The 27,288-nt window shown below is 41.5% G+C and overlaps 1 protein-coding gene across 1 annotated transcript in view; it reads right to left on the bottom strand.

The window, feature by feature from the left end:
* Window positions 1-26,219, bottom strand: part of LOC124594375 — a 74,984-nt gene extending 48,765 nt beyond the window's left edge. The window contains exons 1-3 of the mRNA XM_047132744.1: window positions 26,211-26,219; window positions 25,956-26,082; window positions 1,072-1,216 (exon numbers count right to left, since the gene is read on the bottom strand). Coding sequence (XP_046988700.1) covers window positions 1,072-1,216; window positions 25,956-26,082; window positions 26,211-26,219 — 281 coding nt within the window. The remainder of the gene's footprint in view (window positions 1-1,071; window positions 1,217-25,955; window positions 26,083-26,210) is intronic.
* Between the last annotated feature and the right edge of the window lie 1,069 nt (window positions 26,220-27,288).

Below are 27,288 nucleotides of genomic sequence, written 5' to 3'. Positions count from 1 at the left end.
TGTCAAAATGCCACATTCGCATGGAATGCGATGCACAACCGGATTCCGGGGACTTAGATCCTCATTAACATTGTAAAGAATACCTTTTACCTTAGTTGAAGGGACACTATCAGAACAGTCGAGGAGAGATGCAAGGAACATCAGCGACACACGTAACTAAAAGAATCATGCTAATTAGTTGTCCCTTAGCACTGCCTCGGTTATAATAACGAAACGAAATACGATAACACCAGTACAGTGGAGCAAAATCCAAGTTTCTAGCACAGAATTATTAAGGAATCTATCGGGATAAAGATATCAGACAACCTAATAAATAGGTATGGAGTTCTGAGTTTAAATAAAGCTTCGGGTCCGGAACACAGTTTGCTATAATGTCGTCGACCGTCATACCCACTAGAGCTGAGAAACGCTGACTGAATATGTTTCCACGAAGTATCAGTACGTTCTCTGTAAAACAGAAGAGCATCAAAGGGCATGGTGGACGTCGGCAATCTAAGTCGGCTATAAACAGAGGCGTGAGACCAACAATAGTTCATAATCTGGTTTGCGTCCAGGCACCGAGTATGAAACGTTTGGTAGAATATCAGTAAAAAAACTGTGAAACCTTTAGAGCATTGTACGTGCAGGCTTCCAGTGAGCCACTTAATCCTGTTACGCTGAATCTACTGATTGACAGCTGGTGCTGTCGTATTGTACCCAGCAGGCTCCTGAAACTCTGAATCTCGATTTCTCGTAAGTGCTTATAATCGATAGAACAACATCAGAATTATTTACATCTTACTACGCACGTAAAAAAGTGCGAAATATGAAAAAGTATGACACTTCGAGTGTACAGTTCCTTGTCAATTGCACGCGACGTGCTGGGAAATACCCCATCTCGTCATCTGCTTTTTAGGTAACTTCCAGTGCTTATGAACAGTTGAAACCAAGTTAGCAAATATTAAATGGCGTTAACCACGAATAGCAAATGACTACGGTAGGTTTCGACATGGCGGGCCAGACGTCACTGCTGCAGGTGAGCACAGCCTAGCGCCTCCGTGATGATCCGTGTTGCGGGCAGCGGCCACTCGCCTGCAGTAGATGTCCAGCTGGTGTGGCGACGTGGGCAGCCCGCTGCCGCTGTCCTGCAGCATGCCGGGCAGCTTCTTCAGGCACTGGTCCAGCCGGTCGGTGCGGTTCTCGCAGCTGCCTGCGCTCGACGCCACCAGCCACCCCCCTGTCAAAGATAAGCCCTTATTAGGCACTATAATATCTGCTGTCATCAAGAGTGGCTAACAGTATCTTACGAAATAAAGAAACAAGTACAGACTATGCGCCACATCTCTTACGCAGATTCTTCCAATGTCTGTAGCAAGACAAGAAATCCGGAATTAGGCCCGAAGATGCAATCACTTGCAGCTTCAACTCTACTTTCCTTTTTCCTGCCTGAATCCAGTCATGAAGTATTTAAAGAGGACTCATTTTCATTATGCGTGGTGCTACATTTCGCTAGAACAGCAAAACGTTAGTTACGCCATACGTGTATTTGGGAGCCAATATTTCATTACTACACTATTAGGCTGCTTAAAAAAGGTGTTACTTATCTTAACAAAATCATGTCTACTGTCAACAGGTTTTGTTGCTGTGGTCTTCAGTCCTGAGACTGGTTTGATGCAGCTCTCCATGCTGCTCTATCCTGTGCAAGCTTCTACATCTCCCAGTACCTACTGCAACCTACATCCTTCTGAATCTGCTTAGTGCATTCATCTCTTGGTCTCCCTCTACGATTTTTACCCTTCACGCGGGCCCTCCAATACTAAATTGGTGATCCCTTGATGCCTCAGAATATTCCCCACCAACCGATCCCTTCTCATAGTCAAGTTGTGCGACAAATTTCTCTTCTCTCCAATTCTATTCAGTACCTCCTCATTAGTTATGTGATCTACCCATCTAATCTTCAGCATTCTTCTGTAGCACCACATTTCGAAAGCTTCTACTCTCTTCCTGTCTAAACTATATCTCCTCCACGTTTCACTTCCATACAAGGCAACACTCCTTACAAAAACATTCAGAATCGACTTCCTGACACTTAATTCTATACTCTATATTAACAAATTTCTCTTCTTCATAAACTCTTTCCTTGCCATTGCCAGTCTACATTTTATATCCTCTCTACTTCGACCATCATCAGTTACTTTGCTCCCCAAATAGCAAAACTCATTTACTTCTTTAAGCGTCTCATTTCCTAATCTCATTCCCGCAGCATCACCCGATTTATTTCGACTACATCCAATTACCCTCGTTTTGCTTCTGTTGATGTTCATCTTATATCCTCCTTTCAAGACACAGTCCATTCCGTTCAACTGCTCTTCCAGGGCCTTTCCTGCCTCTGACAGAATTACAATGTCATCGGCGGACCTCAAAGTTTTTATTTCTTCTACGTGGATTTTAATTTCTACTCCAAATTTTTCTTTTGTTACCTTTACTGCTTGCTCAATATACAGATTGAATAACATAGGGCATAGGCTGCAACCCAGTCTCACTCCCTTCCGAACCACTGCTTCCCTTTCATGCCCCTCGACTCTTATAACTGCCATCTGATTTCTGTACAAATTCTAAATAGCCTTTCGCTCCCTGTATTTTACCCCTGCCACCATCAGAATTTGAAAGAGAGTATTCCAGTCAACATTGTCAAAAGCTTTCTCTAAGTCTACAAATGCTGGAAACGTAGGTTTGCCTTTCCATAATCTATTTTCTAAGATAAGTCGTAGAGTCAATATTTTCTCATGTGTTCCAACATTTACATGGAATCCAAACTGATCTTCCCCGAGGTCGGCTTCTACCAGTTTCTCCATTCGTCTGTAAAGAATTCGTGTCAGTATTTTGCAGCCGTGAACTGATACTTCGGTAATTTTACATGTCAACACCTGTTTTCTTTGGGATTGGAATTATTATATTCTTCTTGAAGTCTGAGGGTATTTCGCCTGTCTCATACATCTTGCTCACTAGAAGGTAGAGTTTAGTTAGGCCTGGCTCTCCCAAGGCTGTCAGTAGTTCTAATGGAATGGCGTCTACTCCTGGGGCCTTGTTTCGACTTATGTCTTTCAGTGCTCTGTTAAACTCTTCACGCCGTATGATATCTCCTATTTCATCTTCATCTACATTCTCTTCCATTTCTACAATATTGTCCTCAAGTACATCGCCCTTGTGTAGACCCTCTATATACTTCTTCCACCTTTCTGCTTTCACTTCTTTGCTTAGAACTGGGTTTCCATCAAAGTTCTTGGTATTCATGCAAGTGGTTCTCCTTTTTCCAAATGTCTCTTTAATTTTCCTGTAGGCAGTATCTACCTTAACCTTAGTGAGATAAGCCTCTGCATCCTTAAATTTGTCCTCTAGCCGTCCCTCCTTAGCCATTTTGCACTTCCTGTCGATCTCATTTTTGAGACGTTTGTATTCCTTTTTGCCTGCTTCATTTACTGCATTTTTATATTTTCTCCTTTCATCAATAAAATTCAATATCTCTTCTGTTACCCAAGGATTTCTACTAGTCCTCGTTTTTTTATCTACTTGATACTCTGCTACTTTGACTATTTCATTCCCCAAAGCTACCCAATCTTCTTCTATTGTATTTCTTTCCCCCCATTCTTGACAATCGTTCCCTAATGCTCTCCCTGAAGCTCTACAACCTCAGGTTCTTTCAGTTTATCCAGGTCCCATCTCCTCAAATTCCCACCTTTTTGCATTCTTTACTATCTATAAAATCGGACACGTGTGGTCATACATTTCAATTATTTGTCAATATCCAGCCAACGATTACAAAGGCATAGCTGAGCCACGGGCAAACAATACACAGTTCAGAGCCTCAGAGCCTGTATACATGTTTCAGAGTGAAATTCTCATTCTGGAAACATCCCCCAGGCTGTGGGAAAGTCATGTCTCCGCAATATCCTTCCTTCCAGGAGTGTTAGTTCCGTAATTTCCGCAGGAGAGCTTTAGTGAAGTTTGTAAGGTAGGGGACGAGGTACTGGCGGAAGCTGTGAAAACTGGTCGTGAGTCGTGCTTGGATACCTCATATGATACAGCACTTGCCCGCGATAGGCAAAGGTCCGGAATCTGGGTCCGGCACACAGTTTTAATCAACCAGGAAGTTTCATATCATCGCACGCTTCGCTGTAGAGTGAAAGTCTCATTTTTGAATTATGTACGTAAGTTTTTAACAATGGATATATTTTTTTTCATTTCCTGTAACTTAAGTTACAATCAATTACTTAATAATAATACTTCCGTCAAACTTACTAAAGTCATAATATTTTATCTATTTTCTTTTTTTCTACCATAAGTACATACTTTTATCTGAGTTACGTTACGCTTATCATAACTTTTACACATTTCAAAGGCTTTAAAACCGGTCCACGCCTATAGAGTGATTTATCATAAAACGTAAGTGGGAATAAATTTTGTTTTTATAGGAAACTAAACTTCATGTAAAATTTTTGAATTTATGTTACCCACACTATGAAGCACACTTGCGTCTTTAACATTATTAACGAAAAATAACTTCAAATGAAAGCAGAAACCAGCACCAGAACAAAAGAACAAAATCCAACAACGCATCGTCGTGGTACCTTTTTCGTTTAAATAATGGGCTCCTCCAACTGTAGGTAAAGTTCGATACTACTAACGTAACTGTTGTCTATTCCGTCCGGCATGTCCGACAGAACAGGCAACAAACTATATGACGCGGCCTGTACTACAGAGGAACAGAGAGGAAAGGAAAAGGGGCATTGCGGAATTGCAGTGTCGAAAGCTGAGAATTTTTACCAGAGCAGGACTCGAACCCCGAGGATCTGCTCCTGTAGAACGGTTGCGTTAATCGTCTCGAACAACCGGACACGCCACCCGTCAGACCCAAGTTCTCAGTTTATCGCACGCCGCATTGTAGCGTCCGTCGCCCGTTACACCTCCTGCTCGCAAATTCTTGATTCCCTTAGGGGTTCGAACGATACTTGTGCATCCGCAGTGAAACATATTTCATGGATGCGTCGCAGTGGATTATATTAGTGTAACAAAGTCCGTCGACAGAATAGACAGCACTCAGTTACATTAGTAGTATCGAAGTTTACCTACAGTCAGGGAACCCCAATATTTGATCAAAAAAGGTATCACGATGACGCAATGCTGAATAGGTAGTAGGGAGATTTCCCACCAACTGTTTTCCCTTTCTTCTCCTTTCTTCTGTTTCAGAAAAATGTTCGATAACTCATTGTCGTGATGGAAGAATATGACAGTGATTGTTTGTATGCAACTAATACAGTGCGTGAAAGTGGTTAAATTCATTCTTAAGTACTGTTACATCATATTCCAGTTTGAAATTTTTACTTCTTGGAGTCAGCAGTTTGCCATAAAGTTAGCATACTTTTATGATTACACAAGAAAGCTTGTGATTTCTGTACACATTTATGTACTTGGTCCAATAATTCAGAAATTTGATGAATGTTATTTTATTTACGGTTTTAGTTTGTGTGTGATTTGGTTAGTGTACGTATAGAAACATTTTGATGGTTCCATTTATAATTTCGATAGTAGTAGCTGATCAAGCTTAGAGCTTTCATTAGTGATACAAAAGTGAATGGATTACCAGTAAATAACATTTATACATGTATAAACGCTGTAATCAACAACGAACAGGGTACCGCATCATGTAGGAATGAGAATGGGAATCACGGCAATAGTCAACAATCGTCATAGCTACTCTATATATTACGGGAACCCGAACTCCTCCAACAAAATTTCTGAGGCTGTTCATGGGTATTTTCTGTTTTGGTATTAGGCACCCGTTTCTCTAGTGGGTCATACCCAGTAATTGAATTTCGTTTGATTTATCATCCCCATTTATTTTTGCACAGAAAAAATCTGCACAACAGAGGCAACGTCGATTATGTGTACCGCGAGTCCTGTTTGGAATCAAACTATTTCAGTTCATTGACAGTACGTGCTAGTCACAGCTGTAAAGCCCACTTCACTCTTCACGCCCAAGCATGCACTTAGTTCTTCGGTTTATTTTTCGGCAGTGTTGTACGTCAACAGTGATGTAGAGCCGTATGTTAGGTGTTCCAGTGAGGAACTTGCCGATAAGTACCTCGTGGCTAGTGTATGGATTCACTGAATATGATGGAAGAGCGGCACAACGAAGATGTAGACAATTGTACGTGTTCCGTCCAAGGAATGTTTCATTATTGTGTGTTTTGAGTTCTACGTTTTAATGATTGCTTATTACAAGCATTCTTACTGCTAAAACGTACTTTCACAGAAAGAACTGTAGTACGGGTAACGAAAAGAATTAATCACAATTACAGTATAGCTGTGTTACGAGCCACTGGAGACCATCTGACCTCTGTACCAAAGTACTAACAAAGTATTCCTTAAAAAGATTCAGAATCGGTCAGTGGAATTCCGGTTCACCCTGTGCATGACTCTAAAACTATCATTTGTACCTGAGCCTGGTGGTGTGGAATACGTGTTCAGTGAGTTTTGACGCGATACGATGCGTCGTAAGTTACTTACTTCCTATTAAAAGCGTATTTGTTCAAACACATTTCGGAAGTTTAAAACGCATCGTAGCACATATTTTCATTCAGCGTTGTCTTCGTCGGTGTGGGGTGAAAATGCAAAGCTCCTACATACATTTCCCCATATCTGGTGCTACTTTCCTACTGACCGTGCCTTTCCAGTTCGACAGGAGGTTTTTTCCCTCTGGAGGGTATAGAGTTACGACAATGTTAACAGATCTGTCACGTTGCGATCATCCATTCGCTGACAAAGTTACAGCCAAACAATAACAATCAGCTAGTTACTAATTCATCGAAACAACTTCCAAAACTTTATTATTTGTAGTGCTCCGTTGAATAATCATAGGTATCTTGGACATATCACAGGCTGGTCACGTAGAGAGATTTATTATTTATTTTACGTATGGCTAATACAGACATCATGAAATTAAATTACCTATACATATGTACATATTGACACACAAGAAACTTAAGTTTGTCTTTACAACTAAATATCCAGTCCTTCAATCCAGCACATTGCATCTCGAGTTGCTAGTAGGAAGCCCTCTTTGGCGCCGTGATAGGCTCGAATTCTTCTATCACTGTGGTGAACAGTCTGGTATGGAGCCCCGCAGTCACAGGCTGGATCAGGCAGCTTCTTCCACTTAAAGAGAGCATCCCTGCATCGGCCATGGCCGGTATGGATTCTGTTGAGAATAGACCAGTTGTCGCGTGGTAAGTCAAATCCACTTGGAAGTTTAGCACCTGAGAAACTGTTATGCAGGTGCAAATCTGTCACTGCTTCCCACCGACCTTTCCATTATTCAAGAGGTTTGAAATTCTTAGCAACCATGTCAGCAGCATCGCACAGAGTTCGATGGCGTGATTTCAGTCTCTTGCGATTTAAAAGTGGCAGGTCGCTATGCACGGGTAGGTTAGAATTCCTGGAGATCTTGTGGAATTCTCTCATAAGGGCAGTACATCTGCGTAGATCAGGAGGCATTGTACCGGTTAACAGTGGAAGCCAATAAACTGGAGTAGATCTGATTGCGCCATATATTATGCGCATTGTTGTATTCAACTGCGTATTAACAAGCCTTGTATGATGACTGCTCATCCAAACAGGTGCACAATACTCAGCACTTGAGTACACCAAGCCCAGAGCTGAAGATCGCAGGGTGGTTGCTGAAGATCCCCAAGGAGTTCCGCATCGCTTATGGAGGATGTTGTTTCGAGTCCTCAGCTTTTGAGCTAAGTTAAGAAGGTGTTGTTTGAAGCATAGTGTACGATCCAGGATGACACCAAGATATTTTGGGTTCCAATTATGACGAAGAATTCTGCCTCTGAAACTTACTTCCAGTTTTACGTTCGCCAACTGGTTATTTAGATGGAAGCAACACACAGAGATTGAATAACTACAGGAAAAGAGAAGGATTTCAAGAAACTGTCGCCAGGCGAAAATAATGTTAATGGTGAGTTTTTTTAACTGTGCTCTTGAAGAAATGAAACACATTTCAGCAAATTCCGACCTTTGTTGTACACACTGTTTCATACTCGCATGGTGCTAAAATAGCTCACATTATAACCTTCGTTTTTGGAAAACAAAAGAAAGCTGTGCAAGAATTATAAAGGGGAGTTAAGATAGCTTCACACGAAGTAAAAAACTATAACCGCAATTGTAAATGGTAGACTGAGAAACACTGAAAAGTGCACAACTTCAATAAAGTAATATAGTTGTTAAAGCTATGAAAGTATTGGAAATTCAAAAGCATCGTTCAGTACTGCTCAGACCAAAAGAGAGAGCTTGATCTCAGATTCAGAGAAGTCGAAACCTGACAAATTAAAGCTGAAAGCGGCGAAAATGAGCATAAGGAGAATTATGAGAGAAGCGTTCAATGATTCTGAAAGTAACATTTTGTCAGTCAGTCTGAGTAACATCTCTAGGAAGTTTTGGTCTTATGGCAAATCAGTAAATGGTTCCAAATCGTCTGTCATTCACTGTGTGACCATACTGGCATAACAGAGAGAAGACTAAAATACTGGATTCTGTCTACCGAAAGTGTTTCACCGCGGAAGATCTTAATGTAGTCCTCGTTTCAACCATCGTACCAGCGACAAAATTGTAGATGCTGAGATGACAAGTTACTACAACCACTTGGTACCGGAAAGGCATCGCGACCAGATGATATGCCTATAAGATTCTACAAAGACGATGCGAAAGAACATTCTCTCTTTCTAGCAGCATTTTACCGTAGATCGCTGGAAAAAACGAAGGTTACCTAGCGTAGGTAATTCCCGTTTTCAAGAAGGGCCGGAGGACACACAGACACAACTGTAGATCTGTATCGTTGAAGGCGAGCTGTTGTAGAGTTGTGGTACAAGTTTTATTCTCCAGGATTATGATGGTTTTGGAGCACGAAAATCGGCTCTATAAAAATCAACATGAATTCTGCAGAGATCTTGCGAAACGCAACTCGCTCTGTTCCTCCATGGGATCCATAAGCCTGTCGACAACGGCGCTCAAGCTGGCGCCGTGTTCCTTGACTTCAGGAAGGTATTTGACACCGTTCCGCACTGCCATTACGTGAAAAAAATATAACCTCATCGAGTATCGGACCAGATTTGAGATGGATTCAAGACTTCCTTGCAAGTACAACTCATCACGTCGCTCTTAATGGAACAAAATCAACAGATGTAAAGGTAAGTACCGGAGTACCGCAAGGATGGTGATAGGACCGTTATTGTTTACAACGTATATAAATGATCTAGTGAAAAGCGTCGGATGCTCTTAACACTGTTCACAGATGGAGGAAATGTAATTCATCCACAACAGAAGCGGTCTATAATGCACTTGTTGGACAGATGCTTGAGTATTGTTCCTCATTCTGGCATCCTTATCATGCAGGACTGATAAAAAGATGGAAAAGATCCAACTAAGAGCCGGAGCGTTTCGTCACGGGATCGTTTAGTAGACGCGAGACGCTACAACAGAGGCGTTGTACACCACGGAGAGGTTCATCTGGTACTACTGAAATTTCGAGAGAGCACTTCCCTGGACGTCATCGGTCTAGGATATAACTTCCTTCTACATACGTCTCGCGTAATGACTATGACGAGAAAATTCGAGAAATAAGAGCCAACACAGAGGCTTACCGACCATCATTGTTGCAACGCGTGACTCGCGAGTGGAACTAGGTAGGGAGGATGAGCTAGTGTTACCAGAATATCTTCCGCCACCCACCGTTCGTTGGCTTGCGGAGCATGATGTAGATGTTATAGATGTAGATGTGCTGATTATCGTAATGCGTTTGTTTAAAGTATTGGTGGACGTACACGACTGCAGACTAGCAAAGAAATATTCAGTATAGGTGATTGTCTTTTCGTTTATGTTATGATGTGATGGACTCTCGTGCGGGATTTCAATAATAGTTTGTCACTTCTACTATCTATGCAAATTTCTGACGAAACAGTTGGGTACTGACACAGAACAAAAGTGAAAGACGAATCACAATTAATTTTGAAAGCTGGTACAAACTACCGTTCTTGGGGAAGACGAAGTGCTCTAATCTCAGTTGTGTCCATTGTTTCGAAAGGAGGCTTTCTAACAGTAGTGACAATCATCCACTCTGCGATATTGCGGGCCACAAATGGCGCGTCCTCTGAGTGTCGTTATCGTTATGGCCGTCGTTAGTAGCGGTCCCAGATCCCCTCTGACAGATGGCAGCTCCGTGACTTCCGGCGTTTATCACGCTGCTCTTTTGTGCGGCCACGACCAAGGTCGCGGGGTGGAGCGCCTCTTGGCGGCCGACGGCTCCTGGAAGGCTCTCAAGAGCGGGCTCAGCAGCCGCCCGTGATCGATAGCTCTGGCACCAGCCAACAGGCAGTAGGCGCCGCCGACAAGTAGCTATGCGGAGATCTCGTGGTGCGGAATCTCTGACACCAGAGCGGTCTTTATAAGTATCATCAACAGATGAACAGTTATCCTCGTAAATATTTTCACGAAAATTAAATTTTCTGAAAGTTAGGAATTCAGATTGGCATTTATTTAACAATAAGCATTCTGTTTATGAAGAACATCATTCATTTCGAGACTGAACTCATAGAAGTTGAATTTAAGTGTGCCTCGGTATCCACACTTTATAGTCTACCATAGGGAGCGGAAAGAATGTGACACATCGATTAACAGTGTTGCGCAGCATCGGCCTAAATGTCTCTGTATTGGTCTTTCAGTAAAATGATAAATGGCTCTGAACACTATGGGACTTAACATCTGACGTCATCAGTCCCCGGTCTTTCAGCAACCTTAGTAATATATTGTTGTCCATTCCGTAACATTTTCTATCGGGATCGTCGGATTACAACACTATTTGTCAATATAAAATTGCCTTCTACATCTACATCTACATTCATACTCCGCAAGCCACCTGACGCGGGCGAACAAGCGTACTGTAATCTACTTCCTTTGTTTTCGGATTGCATTTCCTTAGGATTCTTCCAATGAATCTCAGTCTGGCATCCTGTTATTTTTACTGCCATTGTCGTGAGATGAGACGTATTGGAGAAGACAACAAGTTATATTTCTTGGTTTGCTTTCCAAGCCATACCACATACAAATCTGACTACAGATATACAGACCTACAATCGACAACAGATTAAGTCTTACTGTGTAGAGGAAATTTAGAGAATTTAAAATAAAGGAAAGCTACCTGCTGATAACAGAAATAGATCTTATCGGTCACAAGTTAATGTAGAAGTATGTGCGACATTACTCTACGTCCAGTTGCTTAACAGGTTGAAACTGAGTCTAGACATAGATAAAATAAACAAAAACCTTGTTACAGTGACTATAAGAGAAAGAAGGTCACCGTCAGTCGTACTATCATTTGTATTTTTCATTGCAGATCTAGATATCAGCTGACAGTGTAGCTATCATACGTGCGTTATAGGTAGTCAAGTATATTAAAAGTGGTTACAACAACACATATTCCAATATAACTTAGGAATGTACAAGCATTTCTCCAATCTATAACGCACTGATGATAACTGCGACCTTATCTGAAACCTAGATCTGCAATAATAAAAATAGACGATAGCATGACCGATGGTGACCTTCCGTCTATCCTAGATCACATCACAGTCGTAGCGCACGGTCGTTTCCGTGGAATCGGACATCATGATTATTTCTGGGTGCTTCAGGATTGGAAGCATCTATGACGGTGCTGAGCTGATTACCAAAGTGCTAGCTGGTTTTGCATACTTCAAATCCTTGTTTGACTTGCCGAATTACATTTTGCCACAAAATTAAGATAAGTGTTCATTCAGTAAAAGTGAACAGTAATATTTATCTATTTTATTTATTTTTGCATTCATTTCATCTGCTTACGACGTTCAAGCCCTCTCTTACATCTAATTAGACGTCCGTAGAGAGTAAACTTTACAACATTACAGTGTATGAGCAGTACATAATGTCATTAAAAATAACAATAGAATGGTCATTATTACAGGTGTAGTAATGATTATATACAATTTAAGAGTTGAGGGTCCTATTAACATCATGTCAAGCAATTTCCTCATTACGCTCAGGATGCATAATGGCAATGATGTCTCACAGACATGTGGAGTAACAACACAGGACTCAAATGTTGAGAAGTAGTTGACCAGTCAAAGGAAGCGCGAGAAACAATGTATTTCATTAAGTAGATAACATTACTCCTTGTAGATATCGCTAAACCTCCTAGAAACCCACTCAATTTCCTGTACAAGAACTCGTTATCGATAGTTTTGGCTAATAATTAATACTAGTCGCATCTCAATTTTGAGCACCCTACTATAACATAAAACGGAGAAATAACGTCCACATTGATCTGGCGATTATTATTTACCATCCATATGGTTCAGTGATCATCGAGTCTTCAGTTACACACTGAGGTGACCAAAGCCATTGATACATCCTAATATAGTGTCCGGCCTCCTTTTGTCAGGCGAAGTGTAGCCACTCGATGTGGCATGGATTCAACCAGTTGTTAGAAGTCTCCTGCAGAAATATCGAGCATGCTGCCTCTATAGCCGTCCACAATTGCGAAAGTGTTGCTGGTGCAGGATTTTGTGCACGAACTCACCTCTCGATTATGCTCCATCAAAATTCGATGGGATTGAAATCAGGCAATCTGGGGGCCAAATCATTCGCTGGAATTGTCCAGAATGTTGTTCATACCAATCGCGAACAACTGTGGCTCGTTGACATGGCGCATTGTCATCTTTATAAATTCCATCTTTGTTTGCGAATATGAAGTCCGTGAATGGCTGCAGATAGTCTCCAAGTAGCCGAACATAATTCATCTCCGCTCAAAGGTCGAACCAAGAGGATCCAGTCCATTTCATGTAAACATAACCCATACCATTAAGGAACCTCAAACAGCTTCCACAGTGCCTTGTTGACAACTTGAGTGCATGGCTTCGTGGAGTCTGATCCACACTCGACCGCTACCGTCAGCTTTTACCAGCTGAAATCAGGAATATGCTGACCAGGCCACGATTTTCCATTCGTCTAGGGTCCAGCCGACATAGTCATGAGCCCAGGAAGGCATTGCAGTAGATATCGTGCTGTTACCAAAGGCACCTGCATCCATTGTCTCGCGCTATAGACCATTAGCGCCAAATATTGCCTCACTTTCCTAATGTATACGTTAGTCGCATGTTCCACACTAATTTATGTGGTTATTTAACGCATTGTGTCTTGTCTATTAACAATGACCACTCTACACAAACACCGCTGCTCTCGGTCGTTAAGTGAAGGCCGACGGCCACTACTTTGTCAGTGATGGGAGACAATGCCTGAAATTTGGTATTCTCGACACACTCTTGACACTGTGTATCTCGGAACATTGGATTCCATAACGATATTCGAAACAGAATGTCGCATGCGTCTAGCTACAACTCCATTCCGCGTTCAAAGTATGTTAATTTCCGTTGTGCGGCCATAATCACGTCGGAAACTTTTCCACATGCATAAACTGAACACAAATGGCGGACCTGCCAATGCACTGCCTGTTGTACCTAGTGTACGCGATGCTACCGTAACTGTATATTATGTATATATCGCTACCCCATAACTTTCGTCAGTTCAGTGTACAGAAGGTTATGTATTTATCTTTGTTCGACGTGGAGCGTCAGTATAAATATAAAAGTAAGAAAAACAATGTTTTGTCTTTGTAGTTTACGACAGGCACTCTCAAGCCACTTTTATTTCTGCGCCGGCCGCTGGTGGCCGAGCCGTTCTGGCGCTACAGTCTGGAACCGCGCGACCGCTACGGTCGCAGGTCCGAATCCTGCCTCGGGCATGGATGTGTGTGTTGTCCTTAGGTTAGTTAGGTTTAAGTAGTTCTAAGTTCTAGGGGACTTATGACCTCAGCAGTTGAGTCCCATAGTGCTCAGAGCCATTTTTTTATTTCTGCTCGACAATTGGAACTTGGTTGGTTGGTTTGGGGAAGGAGACCAGACAGCGTGGTCATCGGTCTCATCGGATTAGGGAAGGATGGGGAAGGAAGTCGGCCGTGCCCTTTCAGAGGAACCATCCCGGCATTTGCCTGGAGCGATTTAGGGAAATCACGGAAAACCTAAATCAGGATGGCCGGACGCGGGATTGAACCGTCGTCCTCCCGAATGCGAGTCCAGTGTCTAACCACCGCGCCACCCCGCTCGGTCTACAATTGGAACTGTTTGCTGTTGTATCCATGAGCTTCACTACGCTGAGGAGGACTCTAGAAACGTCTCCAAGTTCAAACGTTGTAATCTATTGTGCAGTATTATGTGTATCTATGCTGGCTGGCATTAACTGTCGTATAAAATACCTCATAATCGGGCTTAACTAAGTATTTTTTTAGGATTGTATAAATATAAACTCTCCGAGTGAATTTTCTGTATGTCAATAACCTTTCGATCCCATTCCTTCAATGCTGATTATTTTTAACACTAGTTTTAATTGAAGTAGGTGTCTCTCTATTGGTATTTGCTTTTCCGACTTGAAATACTTATTTCTTAATGAACACTGCTCTTTCCAGAAAATGCTGGTAACGTGCGGTGTTATATGCTACGAAACGATTATCATATTTCACTGCACAAAAGTATCAGAAGTGTGATACACATTCAGCTGCCAGCTGAAAATTAGTTATGCAAGAGGATTACTGCGTAATATATTTGACTGTTGGTGAGCAGACACCTGAACACTTTAGCAGTGCGTCGGCGCTTGTAATTTCATTTGATGCGTTGTCCTCGGAGCTGGTCACCGTCATCAGCGAGGACGCGCGTCAGTCAGCGTGTGTTGGAATCCGCGTAAGTAGCTAGACCAGGAGTATTCAACTGCCACCCAGTTTTGTTTCTCTGTTAGTAGCAAAATGTTACAACAGCCCACCAGTACCAAAGTAATGGTATTTATAAAGTAGGGAAGCAACCTTACGTTACAAAATTCATAAAGCAGAGGCGCAACAAGTTAAATTTGTAAATTTCTGGTAAGTTCCTGTGGGACCAAACCGCTGAGGTCATCTGCCCCTAGGCTTACACACTACTTCTTCTAACTCAGACTAACTTAAGCTAAGGACAACAAACACACTCATGCCCGAGGAGCAAGTTAAAGCATATAATAACAATAATTACTTACAAAATACATTATGTCAAAGTTTTATGAAAATCTAATGAAATAATGTTTAACAGGCAAGCGTCTACTGCCCAGTATGAAAGTTCAAATGGCCATTAATGAGGTGTAGGGACCAGGCTGGCTACCACTGAGCTAGACCGTGCAGTATCCTAATGTAAATCTCGTTATGCGGGAAGCAATGACGTTCCCACTGATGCTTTATTGTAGTGTGGTTTCAATGTTGTGAAAAATCGGATGAAAAATATTTTTATAGGAGCGTTCTGTACTCGCTAAACCACCGTATGGTCATCTAATTAAATGGTATACACACTGTGGTCTTCTAACTGAATTCCAACTCCCCTGCTGACGCGTTGAAGTATTTCAGTGCGGCGCGTATCCTGTAAAATCCCAAACTGTGATGACATTAGAAAAGATTACTGCACGCTACAACCATAAATTTTTAGAAACATGCACGACAATTTAAAACAAGCATCACGTGCGTTCTACGCTGATATTAACACTAATGAACATGCTTCTTTAAAATTCTCTCCAGTCTGAAGTTCCGTCCAACAACAAATTTTCATCCGAATAGTCACACGTGTCAGCAGCCTTAGACTCACTTTCCGGCGACGTATTAACAGAGTGTAAATACACAAAAACAAAATATTCGCTAAAACACAAAAATAAGTTACGTAAGAGGCGACGAGGAAAAATTTCAGCTGGGAATGTCATTTTTTGCAGAGCGTAACAATAAATTCGGCTAACTACATTTTAAACGCTTTTTAGAGTCACAGCACTTAAATAAGTGTACTGAAGTAGACTTGTGTATTGTAAGCTAATGTCATGTACATCCTACAAATGGTATAATTCTGTCTATCTCGAAAAATGTATCACGGAACCAAATGAAATAAAGTAATGATGCAGCTAAGATCATCAGCAGTGCCTGCTACGTCTAGATTCACTCACCACGCTGTAGTACAAGGTGGGCGAGAAGTCCCCGTACCAATGTAACATCTGTTTGTATCAGATATTGTTATGCACGGTGATAGTTATGTTATTTATTATCAGTTGTTGGAATTCATGTTTACATGTTTTCGCAGTCGCAGTCGAGACAGAATATTGAAGCATTCCAAGATTTCCAGGACTGAATAAGGCCTCACAGTGAAAGAGAGCACTTCTGGGTTGGGAAGGACGTGCTTTTGCTTTTGGCAGTGTTAAAGGCAGGCCGCGGAGTGGAAGGAAGAAGACCCGAGAAGAAACATGTGCCGGACTCTCTGCTTCGACTGAACTGTCTCCTATGAAATGGACAAGTAAACGTGCTTCGGGACTCGGAACACCGAGAACAACAGCGCGTGACCACGTGGAAACAAACATAAGGTCAGGCCTTTTCGACGAACTTTCGTAAACGAATCATCAGATACGGACCGGAATTGCACCGGTTTTAGCATGCTGTGCCTTGTTAACTCAATTTCCAAATACAATGAACCGAGCCAAGGTTGTGTGTTCAGACAAAATTTCATTTATCGTAGCCCACGTACTAGAAATATCGTCGTTTGGGTCAAAGCGAATCCTCACTACACAGGCGAGTTAGAAAGCAACCCGCCTCGCGTAATGATATGGGCAGCGATGACATCAGAACATCTGCCAGGACAGCAATTTTTTGATTGACTATGAATGGACACATTATTGACACATCTTACAAACGTGGTCAACACTTCAGCTTGAGGAAAAGGGGCTAACAGAATACATTTAGTTTCAGCAAGATGGAGAACCTCTCACTACGCAGTTGCAGTTTGCTAGTTCCTAAATAAAACATTTTACAGGACGGTGGATAGGTCGTTGTCCATCAGCAACGCCAGCTCCCTTGAAATGTCCATCAAAAAGTTATAACCTCAACACACCCGACTACTCTTTATGGGTAGCCATAAAGCTGCGTGTGTCTCCACGTCGTTATACTGCAAACGAAGAACTCCAAAATGCTGTTGAGAATGCATTTCGCACTTGCTCATAAATAGGTCAAGAGGAACATGGAGGCTTACTGAAATGTGTTTACACTGTGATGGGGAACATACCGACATACTGGACGACAAATAAATATGTAAGTACTTGAACTAAAACAGTTCAAATCAATTAGCATTCAATACTAGAGGGTAGGGGGACATCTCACTCACCCACTATAGTAAGTGGATTCGACTGTCAGGATGTCAGGCGGTAAATTCCATTTATTCGGTACGATGGAATAAAGAATACACATTTACGAATTTTGTGATTAAACGGATTTATTGAAAATTTCAATGTTACTGCTTCTCTCACGAAGTTACTGATAATATCGCAACGAATTTCAGTAATTAAATTCGCATTTTTAGGAGAAGAAACCTATCAATTATCTAATATACTATGATATGCGCAGTCGCGTGTTCGTGTAAGCGCGATGTACACCATCATGGCTCTACACTGTGATCAACAGTGCAGAATTTGTATATCAACATGTTCCTCAAAGTATAAATCATTTATCGCGCAGATGATAATGTAACCCCTGAAATGATATTTTTTTTTTACTCAGTAAAATAAAATGAGATAATGCCCCCCCCCCCCTCCCCAGCTTGAACCAAGGCAGTTTCCGAGGAGGGGTGGCTTGCACGCCTCAGCGATGGACGTTGCAGGGTCAGCAGTATGGATGTTTGACAGGTCTGGTCTTGTATCATCAGCCAAAGTGGCTTGCTGTGCTGGTACTGCGAACAGCTGAAAGCAACTTTCCTCGAACACATGCAGCTCTACTGTGTGGTTAGATTATGCTGAAATTTTCTCGGGTAAAACACTCCGGATGGAAAATAGACCCCTGTTAGGATATGTGGATGGGGACTACAAATGAGGATGCTGTTAGGAGGAAAACATAAAAAGGGCATTCTACCGGTCGGGGCATGGAATGTTGAGCCCTTAATCTGGCAGATAGTTTAGAGAATTTGGAAGCTAATCAGGCAAGTACGTGGTTGTAAATACAAAATGCAATAGGGAAGTTTTACAATTCGGTCAGTAAAATACCTAATGATGGTCAAAGTAGAGAGAGTATAAAACGTAAACTGGTAATCGGGAGGTAAAACGTGAACGAAAAGCAGCCTTCAGAAAGGAAAGGAATAGAAGCCTTTGAAATGTGGTGCTGCAGAAGAATGCTGAAGTTTATATGGGTAGATCACGTATCTCATGAGGATGTGCTAAATAGAAATGAGGAGAAAAGAAATTTGTGGCAGAACTTGATTACATGAAGGGGTCGGTTTGTAGGACACAGTCTCAGACATCAAGCAATTATCAGTTTAGTGTTGGAGGGAAGAGTGGGGAGGTAAAATAGCAGAACGAGACCAAGAGACGAATACAAGCAGGTTAAAATGGATGTAGGTGTTCGGAGACGAAGAGGTTTGCACAGGATAGAGTAGCGTGAAGAGCTGGATCAAACCAGTCTACCGACTGAAGGAGACGACAACTACATACAAAGCAAAAACTTAAAAGTCAATTTCGATATGTTTTCTAACATACAGTACAAAGTGATTTTATTGTAATAATCCATCTATAAATAAGTATTAATGTTGCAATTTCTCTTCGTCCACCACCCTTACGATAACAATTTATCTATAGTGTAATTGGAAAATGATTGTGTGTGTAAGGTTCATTCAACAACCATTTTATGATTATTCTGCGTTGATATGCTCTTGTATCTTGCGGCGTTGAAAGATTATCTTCCTATTTAAAGAAGTTTGGAGAAAACGAGGGTCCGCCTGTAAGTGTTTATTAAAACTCTGAAACTATGGAAATACTACCACTCGCATTTGGAATTTGTGGCTGCAGTACATCAATTTGCTAGTGATCAAGTATCTTCCTTGACCGATGAGAAGGCAGTCGGTTAAATGATTCAACGTAATATACGCCCATATCTTGAAAGAAGGGCGCAATTCTTCAACACTGGAAATTGCTGAAGTTATGCAGTCCTATTGTAGTAAAAGCAAAGCAATTTTGCGAAAAAAGAAACATTGTAAAAGTTAGTGGAGTTTTAAAATTTCTTGTTGAACCTATCACATTCCAAAAGTTATTTAACAAAAGGATTGACTCAGATAAACATTGTGCGACACAACAACTATGTAGAAATACAGAATTGTAGAATTCGTATTTTTCAGATATGAAAAGCAAATATTGATTTCCGCTTAATGTAACTGATCTGGTCTGTTTATCCCATGTAATTCACCATGACAAGCTATAAGGAATGCAGTATCAGTTTAGCACGTCTGCAGTATTTCTAACACTAATAGATAAGATGCATAATTCACATGTTTCATATTCATATAATTAAGTTTCAACGTCTGCGTTGACAGTATCAGATAGATGCTCGAGAAGACTTGTCCACAGCCACCCATCAACATTTCTTTAACATAGAACAATTGCAAGGCATTTTTGGCTAAAATCTTCTCTACTGTTCTAGTCTCTTTAATGAATCTGTTCTTGCATCACCCTTTGTCAATACTTGGTCTCTCAACTATAACTGTTTAGTGCAAGAGACTGATTCTACGAGTATATACACATCTACATCTGCATAGATACTCCCCAAGCCACCGTACGGTGTGTGGCGGAGGGTACCCTGTACCACTACCAGTCATTTCCTTCCCTGTTCCACTCGCAAATAGGACGAGGGAAAAACGACGGTCAATATGCCTCCATATGAGCCAAAATTTCTCGTATCTTATCTTCGTCGTCATCACGCGCAATGTATGTTGGTGGCAATGGATCGTTTTGCAGTAAGCTTCAAATGAAGGTGTCGAAATTTTCCTAATAGTATTTCTCGAGAGGAACGTCGCCTTCCCTCCAGGAATTCTTATTTAATTTCCCGAAGCATTTCTGTAACACCTACGTGATGTTGACCCTACTGATAACAAATCTAGCAGCGCGTCTATGAATTGCTTCGTTGTCTTCCTTAAATCTGACCTGGTACGGATCCCAAAACACTCGATCAGTACTCGAGAATAGGTCGCACCAGCGTCTTATATACGGTCTCCTTTACAGGTCTATCGCTCTTTCCTAAAATTCTGCCAATAAACTGAAGTGGACCATCCGCCTCCCCTACCACGGTTCTCACATGCTTGTTCCATTTCATATCCTTCCGCAACTTTACGCCCACATATCTAGACGACTTGACTGTGTCAAGCAGGGTACCCGTAATACTGTATCCAAATACCCGTAATACTGTATCCGAAAATTACAGGTTTGTTCTTCCTACTCATCCTCATTAACTTACATTGTTCCACATTTATAGCTAGCTGCCATTCATCACACCAACTATAAATTTGTCTAACTTGTCCTGTATCTTCCTACAGTTACTCAACTTCCACACCTACAGCACAGCATCATCAGCAAACAACCGCAGGTTGGTGCCCACCCTGGCCGCCAAATCATTTATGTATAGAGAGAAGAACAGCGGTGCTGTCATACTTCCCTGGGGCACTCCTCACGATACCATTCTGATGAACACTCGCAGTAGAGGACAACGTACTGCGTTCTGTTACTTAAGAAGTCCTCGAGCCACTTCCATTGACGTGTATGGACTGTAATATAGCGGCTTTTTCTCCCCGAAGAATTTAGTTATTTAGTTTCTGAATACAGTGTATTGTTAAAAAAATGGTTCAAATGGCTCTGAGCACAATGGGACTTAACATCTGAGGTCATCAGTCCCCTAGAACTTAGAACTACTTAAACCTAACCAACCTAAGGACATCACACACGTCCATGCCCGAGGCAGGATTCAAACCTACGACCGTAGCGGTCGCGCGGTTCCAGACTGTAGCGCCTAGAACCGCTCGGCTACTCCGGCCGGCCCTGTATTAGTCTCTTCTGAAAACTACTGTAACCTCCACCCATCTTAATCTATTTACTGTATTCATCGCTTGATGTTTCTCCATAAGTTTTAACCCACAAACTTTTCTCCACTACAAAACTGACGATTTATTGATCCTTCACGAACTGTCCATCTATTGATCGCTTCCCTTAGTCAAGTTTTTGCAAAATTTTCTTTTCCTCCAATCTGATTAAAGCACCTACTGATTAGTTGCTCGCTATATTCATTCGATTTTCAGCATTCTTCTGTAGCATCAAATTTCAAAATCTTCTATCAAGACAATAATAGTACATAAAAATACGAAAACAAATACATCTGAATCGTTTTCAAGTAACGTTTGTATTTCGTTTTTGTGTGCCTATTTTGATATTCAGAATTATTGTAAAATAACTTTTTATTAAAACTAGATTTCGCCTTAAAAGACATTATAGCCCCAATGTGAGTATTTCATTTATTGTCGTAAATGTTATTAATACGTCTGTTTACAATATTTATAAGATCATTTACTTTACGTATTCATCCTTTAGTCTCTGTAGCTCCTCTGTTGATTGCTGTGATTTGATTCCCAGAATGAAAATAATATTCAAAATTACACAAATCGAAATACGATCCACAATACAACCGGCTGATTGATGTAGGCCAGTTTTGTTTTTTTTCTTCTCTTTCATTCATACCAACGTTAAAACGTTCGGACTATGTATCTAAAAATCTGTGATATTTAAAGTATCTGTACTGTGTAACTTAATAGACCATTGTATGACGTGATTCCTTACCGTATCGAACAAGTTTATTTTTGTACAAACATCAGTAAGAGGCTTCATTCCCTTTGTGTGCGTTTTGCCGCATTCTGCAAACCACTAAACAAATAACGTGATCTTCAAAAACTAAACTCACCTGTTTACACGGTAGGTATTGCAAAGGATATTGCAAAACACGAGGCTGTCCAAAGCATGTTGACTTGCGACACTTTAATGTTCCGGGATATCAAAAGTTTTCAAAGCATTAGTACTTTAACACCGATACTAACAATACACTGCCGGCCGCTGTCGCCGAGCGCTTCTATGCACCTCAGTCTAGAACCGCGCTGCTGCTACGGTGGCAGGTTTGAATCCTGCCTCGGACATGGATGTGTGTGATGTCCTCAGGTTAGTTAGGTTTAAGTAGTTCTAAGTCTAGGGGACTGCTGACCTCAGATGTTAAGTCCCATTGTGCTCAGAGCCATTTGAACCATTTTTTTAACAATACAATGTATTCAGAAACTAAATAACTAAATTCTTCGGGGAGAAAAAGCCGCTATATTACAGTCCATACACGTCAATGGAAGTGGCTCGAGGACTTCTTAAGTAACAGAACGCAGTACGTTGTCCTCCACGGCGAGTGTTCATCAGAAACGATGGTATCGTGAGGAGTGCCCCAGGGAAGTATGACAGCACCGCTGTTCTTCTCTCTATACATAAATGATTGGCGGCCAGGGTGGGCACCAACCTGCGGTTGTTTGCTGATGATGCTGTGCTGTAGGTGTGGAAGTTGAGTAACTGTAGGAAGATACAGGACAAGTTAGACAAATTTATAGTTGGTGTGATGAATGGCAGCTAGCTATAAATGTGGAACAATGTAAGTTAATGCGGATGAGTAGGAAGAACAAACCTGTAATTTTCGGATACAGTATTCCGGGTACCCTGCTTGACACAGTCAAGTCGTCTAGATATGTGGGCGTGAAGTTGCGGAAGGAACGTGCGAGAGAGAGAGATGTCCTTAGGTTACTTAGGTTTAAGTAGTTCTAAGTTCTAGGGGACTGATGACCTCAGAAGTTAAGTCCCATTGTGCTCAGAAACATTTGAACCATTTTAGACTAACACAGGACAGGCTCGAGTGGAGATCTGCATCAAACCAATACCCAGACTGAAGATCAAAACAAAACTGATACCAACGATCATTCCTTTACTTTCTACGAATCTAGCAGAGACGGTTAATGAGCCGAAAAGAGAAAGTGAAGAAACGCGTGTACAGCAGCTATTAAGTCACGCAGTCAGTAGTGCCATCAGTAATGGAAAAGAAACCTCATTCCGAGCAGTCCGTCATTAAATAGCCTAGAGTTCTCGACATGTGATTTGCCATTATTGTAAGTCAGAAAGGAAACATCCTTTACCGGTGCGTAAGCTAAGAGGTTCGGCTTCTGTTGAGTAATTGGAAGGAATAAACAATGAAAAGGTACAAGCATGTTCATATGTCCGCGAACAATGCGGGAAAATATAAATATTTGCACTTCGTATAAGCGTAGGGCTAATGACCTTTGATTACATGACTAGTGGGTCGCAGCTGGACCCCACGTGATACGAATTTCTGCGATAACAATGACTGTAGTAGTCACGTTGTCTCAGATGACTTTGATTTAGTGGATACCTAAAGCGAAATGCAGTTTGTTTACAAAAAGGAATGCTCACTAGATACTTGTACGATGTATGCCGGATTACTGCTGTAGTTTGTGGACTCCGTATCAGTTCATATGAATACAGAATACCAGGATCATACAGAATAGGGTATAGGAACGACTACAGGAATCTATGTCACACGTCGGTGTGGAACGCAACAGCTGAGAAGAAATGATAGACATTCGAAGAAAGACGCTTAATAAGTCGCGGGGAGCAATTCTCCCTGTAGATTAATGCGACCATGCATACTGGCGTGCAAACATCGGTTTATCCACACTGAGTCATTAAATAATGCAGGAAGGAACCTTAATGCATGGCACAATGAGAAGACATCTCTGCCACATTCTTTATTGTGATTCACAGAGAAGAAACATCTAAGTACACAAATGAACGTGATCACATACGTAAAATATATTATTTGAGTCGGTAATCACAACTTGACTAGAAGAAGGGATCAGCATACAGAACGCGTTCTGAGAGCTCAAGAGATCACTAGCTTAGTATTGAAGAAAAGCGTGGAGAGTAAAATTCGTAAAGGGAAGCCAAGAGGTGCATACGTTAAACAGATTCAGATGAATGTAAGCTGCAGTAGTTATTCGGAGATGGAGACGCTTGAACAGGACACAGTAGCATGGGGAGCTGCATCGAACCATTCTTCTGACTGAAGCCAGAACAACGACAACAACAGCCACGGAAAAAAAAACAAAGGAGCTAACAAACCTGACTTAAATTAACAAATGAAGGATTTACTCGACGCGTTATAAATTTCTTGCTAATGGAATAATAAGGAACTGCTAAATACTTTAGATTTTTAGCACACTTTAAAATCCTGGTCAACGCAATAGTAAAGAAACGTCAGCGTTAACGTAGCTCGCATGCCAATCCGCTTCAGAAAATCGATTTTTGTTTTCCACCTTAAACCGATATTTAGAGTTTTCTGAACAAAATAGTGGTTAAAAGCACTGAATTGAGCATCAGGAGGTTGTGTAAAAATCGAAGATCTCTCGGTGTGCGTCCTCACCTATGTTATCACAACTTTCACAAGTCAGTATTGTCATTAGATCGTTGTTTGATAACAGCTGATTTTCAAGTTGACAGCCCTCTTAGAGAATACGCTTTGCGACGACCTTATGTTTCCTTGTGTATTATTGCAAGTCAGAAAGGAAACATCCTTTACCGGTGCGTAAACTAAGAGGTTCGGCTTCTGTTGAGTAATTGGAAGGAATAAACAATGAAAAGGTACAAGCATGTTCATATGTTCACGAACAATGCGGGAAAATATAAATATTTGCACTTCGTACAATGCGTTATTTGCATTATAAACTTTTCTGTAGTTTGAGTTGTTGCTTTTTTGTCATCGTCGAAGGTTATTTTGCATGTAATTTGTTTTCGCAAGGGGCAAATAGCAGGTGTCAAGTTCTTGAGTAAATAGGAATATATCCTGCGTGTAATATGAGTTCATCAGTTTTAGCAACTGATTCCAAAGAGTGACCAAAGCTGAAGGGTGGGCCCTTGAGGCAGATAAGGACGCCAGAATAACAAGGAGGAACAAGGAAAGGAAGAGAGAAGATGAGGAACATGTAAACAAAGAAGATTAGGCTACTGTAAATTATTAGGAACAACAGAATTGAGTCACAAATCAAATTTCACTCTGAGCTGAACGTAACGAGAATTAAGTTTTCAGGCATATTTAATTTTATGAACAAAAATATATTTAAGCTAGAGGTCTGAAATTTTTAGTTTTGCTTCAGCGTACTAATTGGAGGATAATAGTCTACAGGCACTAATGTAATATAAACAGGAATGAAATTACGTGCTGATTAATTATAAAAAAATTAATCTTGATTTCGTTATAAGATATAAACATTTCTAGAATTAAAAATTTGTGACTGAAATAACATCATGGTACTGTACCTTTGAGATATACGTGTAGTTAATGTGTATTTCAACTTTCAAGTGTCTAAGTAAGACAGTTAGTCAGAGCGTAGATTTCAAGTATGGGTTGGGATATCAAAATGTAATTTACTGATCTTCACAAAAACACTAACTAACGTTATGAAAATATTCAGGAATAAACACTCCCATAGTCATACAATTTTCATCCTACCAAGAGTTCACGTTGTTTAGTTAGAGCGCTGTAAACTTCATGAATTTTTTTTTTTTTTTTTTATTTATTTTCCCAGGTGTTCACAGGCAAGGTACCTTACGGTACAGAGAAATCAGCATTAACTGGCTATTTGATGACATCGATTTTCACAGCGGTAAGAGACCAAGCCGTCTATTCAAGACGAATAGCATAAGCAAGTAGATGGCTACGAAACGCGAAATAATTCCCAGTCATTCAGACACAGTATTCAGTCGTTAAGAAAGCAAAGGACTAAAATTAATGACTGTGTTGTAGAGCCTTCTACATTCGTCGCTTTGTGCTCATCTTCTGTAGCAGAAGGCTCCAAGTCATTTTCAAATTTCGACAGATTCCGACTTACCAGCGATGAACACAGCGAGCGATACCGCCGCGATGCGCGCCATGTCTGGAGAGGCGGCGTTAGCTGCGCTGAGCCGGGCTGAGATGAGCGCGTGGCGGCGCCTGGCGTCGCACTGGAGGCGCCGCCGCTGGAGACGACGCCGGCAGCATCGCCGCCGCTGGGACGCTGGGCCGGCAGCCGCCCGCCGCGGCCAACACGCACGCGCGCCGCCGTGCCAGCGCATGCGCACGGAGGGGCCTCCCGCCAGATACTTACATACGTCATGTTGCTAATGTGCAACAGGCCTGCGATACCTCACAGTCTGCCGTAAAATCCAACAAAGACATCATCATGAACATGAGCCTCTTTGACTTTGCCGCCCACAACAAAAAATGGATCTGAGCACTATGGGACTTAACTGCTGCGGTCGTTAGTCCCATAGAACTTAGAACTACTTAAACCTAACTAACGTAAGAACATCACACACATCCATGCCTGAGGCAGGATGTCGTAGCGGTCGCGCGGTTTCAGACTGTAGCGCCTAGAACCGCTCGACCACTCCGGCCGGCCTCGCCCACAACAAAGCGTGGTTAATATTCACGACGAGCAACCAGGAAAGCTCTCCGAAGAGCAAAAAAAAAAAAAAACATAGTTTGCAGAGATGATTGTGCCTTTTGGTTGGAAGCCACGTGGAAGGTATCAACCAAAGGCTTTACCGATTCTATGACGGTCTCGGCTGCAGATTTTTGGACGTGCAGTATCGGCTGTGGAATTGTAGGACTCACTTGAGAGGTCAGGGGTCCACTACACAAAGGAAGTAGCTATTCGGGTAGCAGAGTAATTGTAGAGTACACATGGGTTCTTTTGCTAGGCTACGTGGTAGTTTGAGATACTCTGATGCACACTTGCCAATCGGTACGCAGATAGCGAAATCAGGCAGCTATGACTGTCAAAAGTTTATCAGTAAATTGTCTGAATATTCGTATGAAAATTTTCGAATTTACTTGTTACCAGAAAAGTTCTCGCAGTCAGTATTTTCTTGACCCCTAGAGGTGGATGAAAACCGAAATAGAAAGCTCTGCGATATTTAGACTCAATAGGAGAGGGAGTGTTCATAGGAGTTGACAAAAGTGACGTCTCTAATGAGGTCGAAATTTTGAGTGTGACAGTGAAGTTATCTGGTTGCCTGTAACAGGTCAAGATGATACCGAGATAATTGATACATGTTTTTACCAGCCGCCCGATTCCGCTGTGACAGTTCTACAGTCGTTCAAAGAAAGTCTCGTCAGTAGCTCGTAAATACCCACTAGTTGGAAGCGACTGTAAGCTGGAAAGTGTGTTTCATCTGTAAAAG

This window comes from Schistocerca americana, chromosome 2 (genome assembly GCF_021461395.2).
Source record: "Schistocerca americana isolate TAMUIC-IGC-003095 chromosome 2, iqSchAmer2.1, whole genome shotgun sequence".
In the NCBI taxonomy this organism is placed as follows: Eukaryota; Metazoa; Arthropoda; class Insecta; order Orthoptera; family Acrididae; genus Schistocerca; species Schistocerca americana.
Note: the sequence above shows the minus strand (reverse complement) of the source record. Positions and strands in the feature narration are given on the sequence as shown.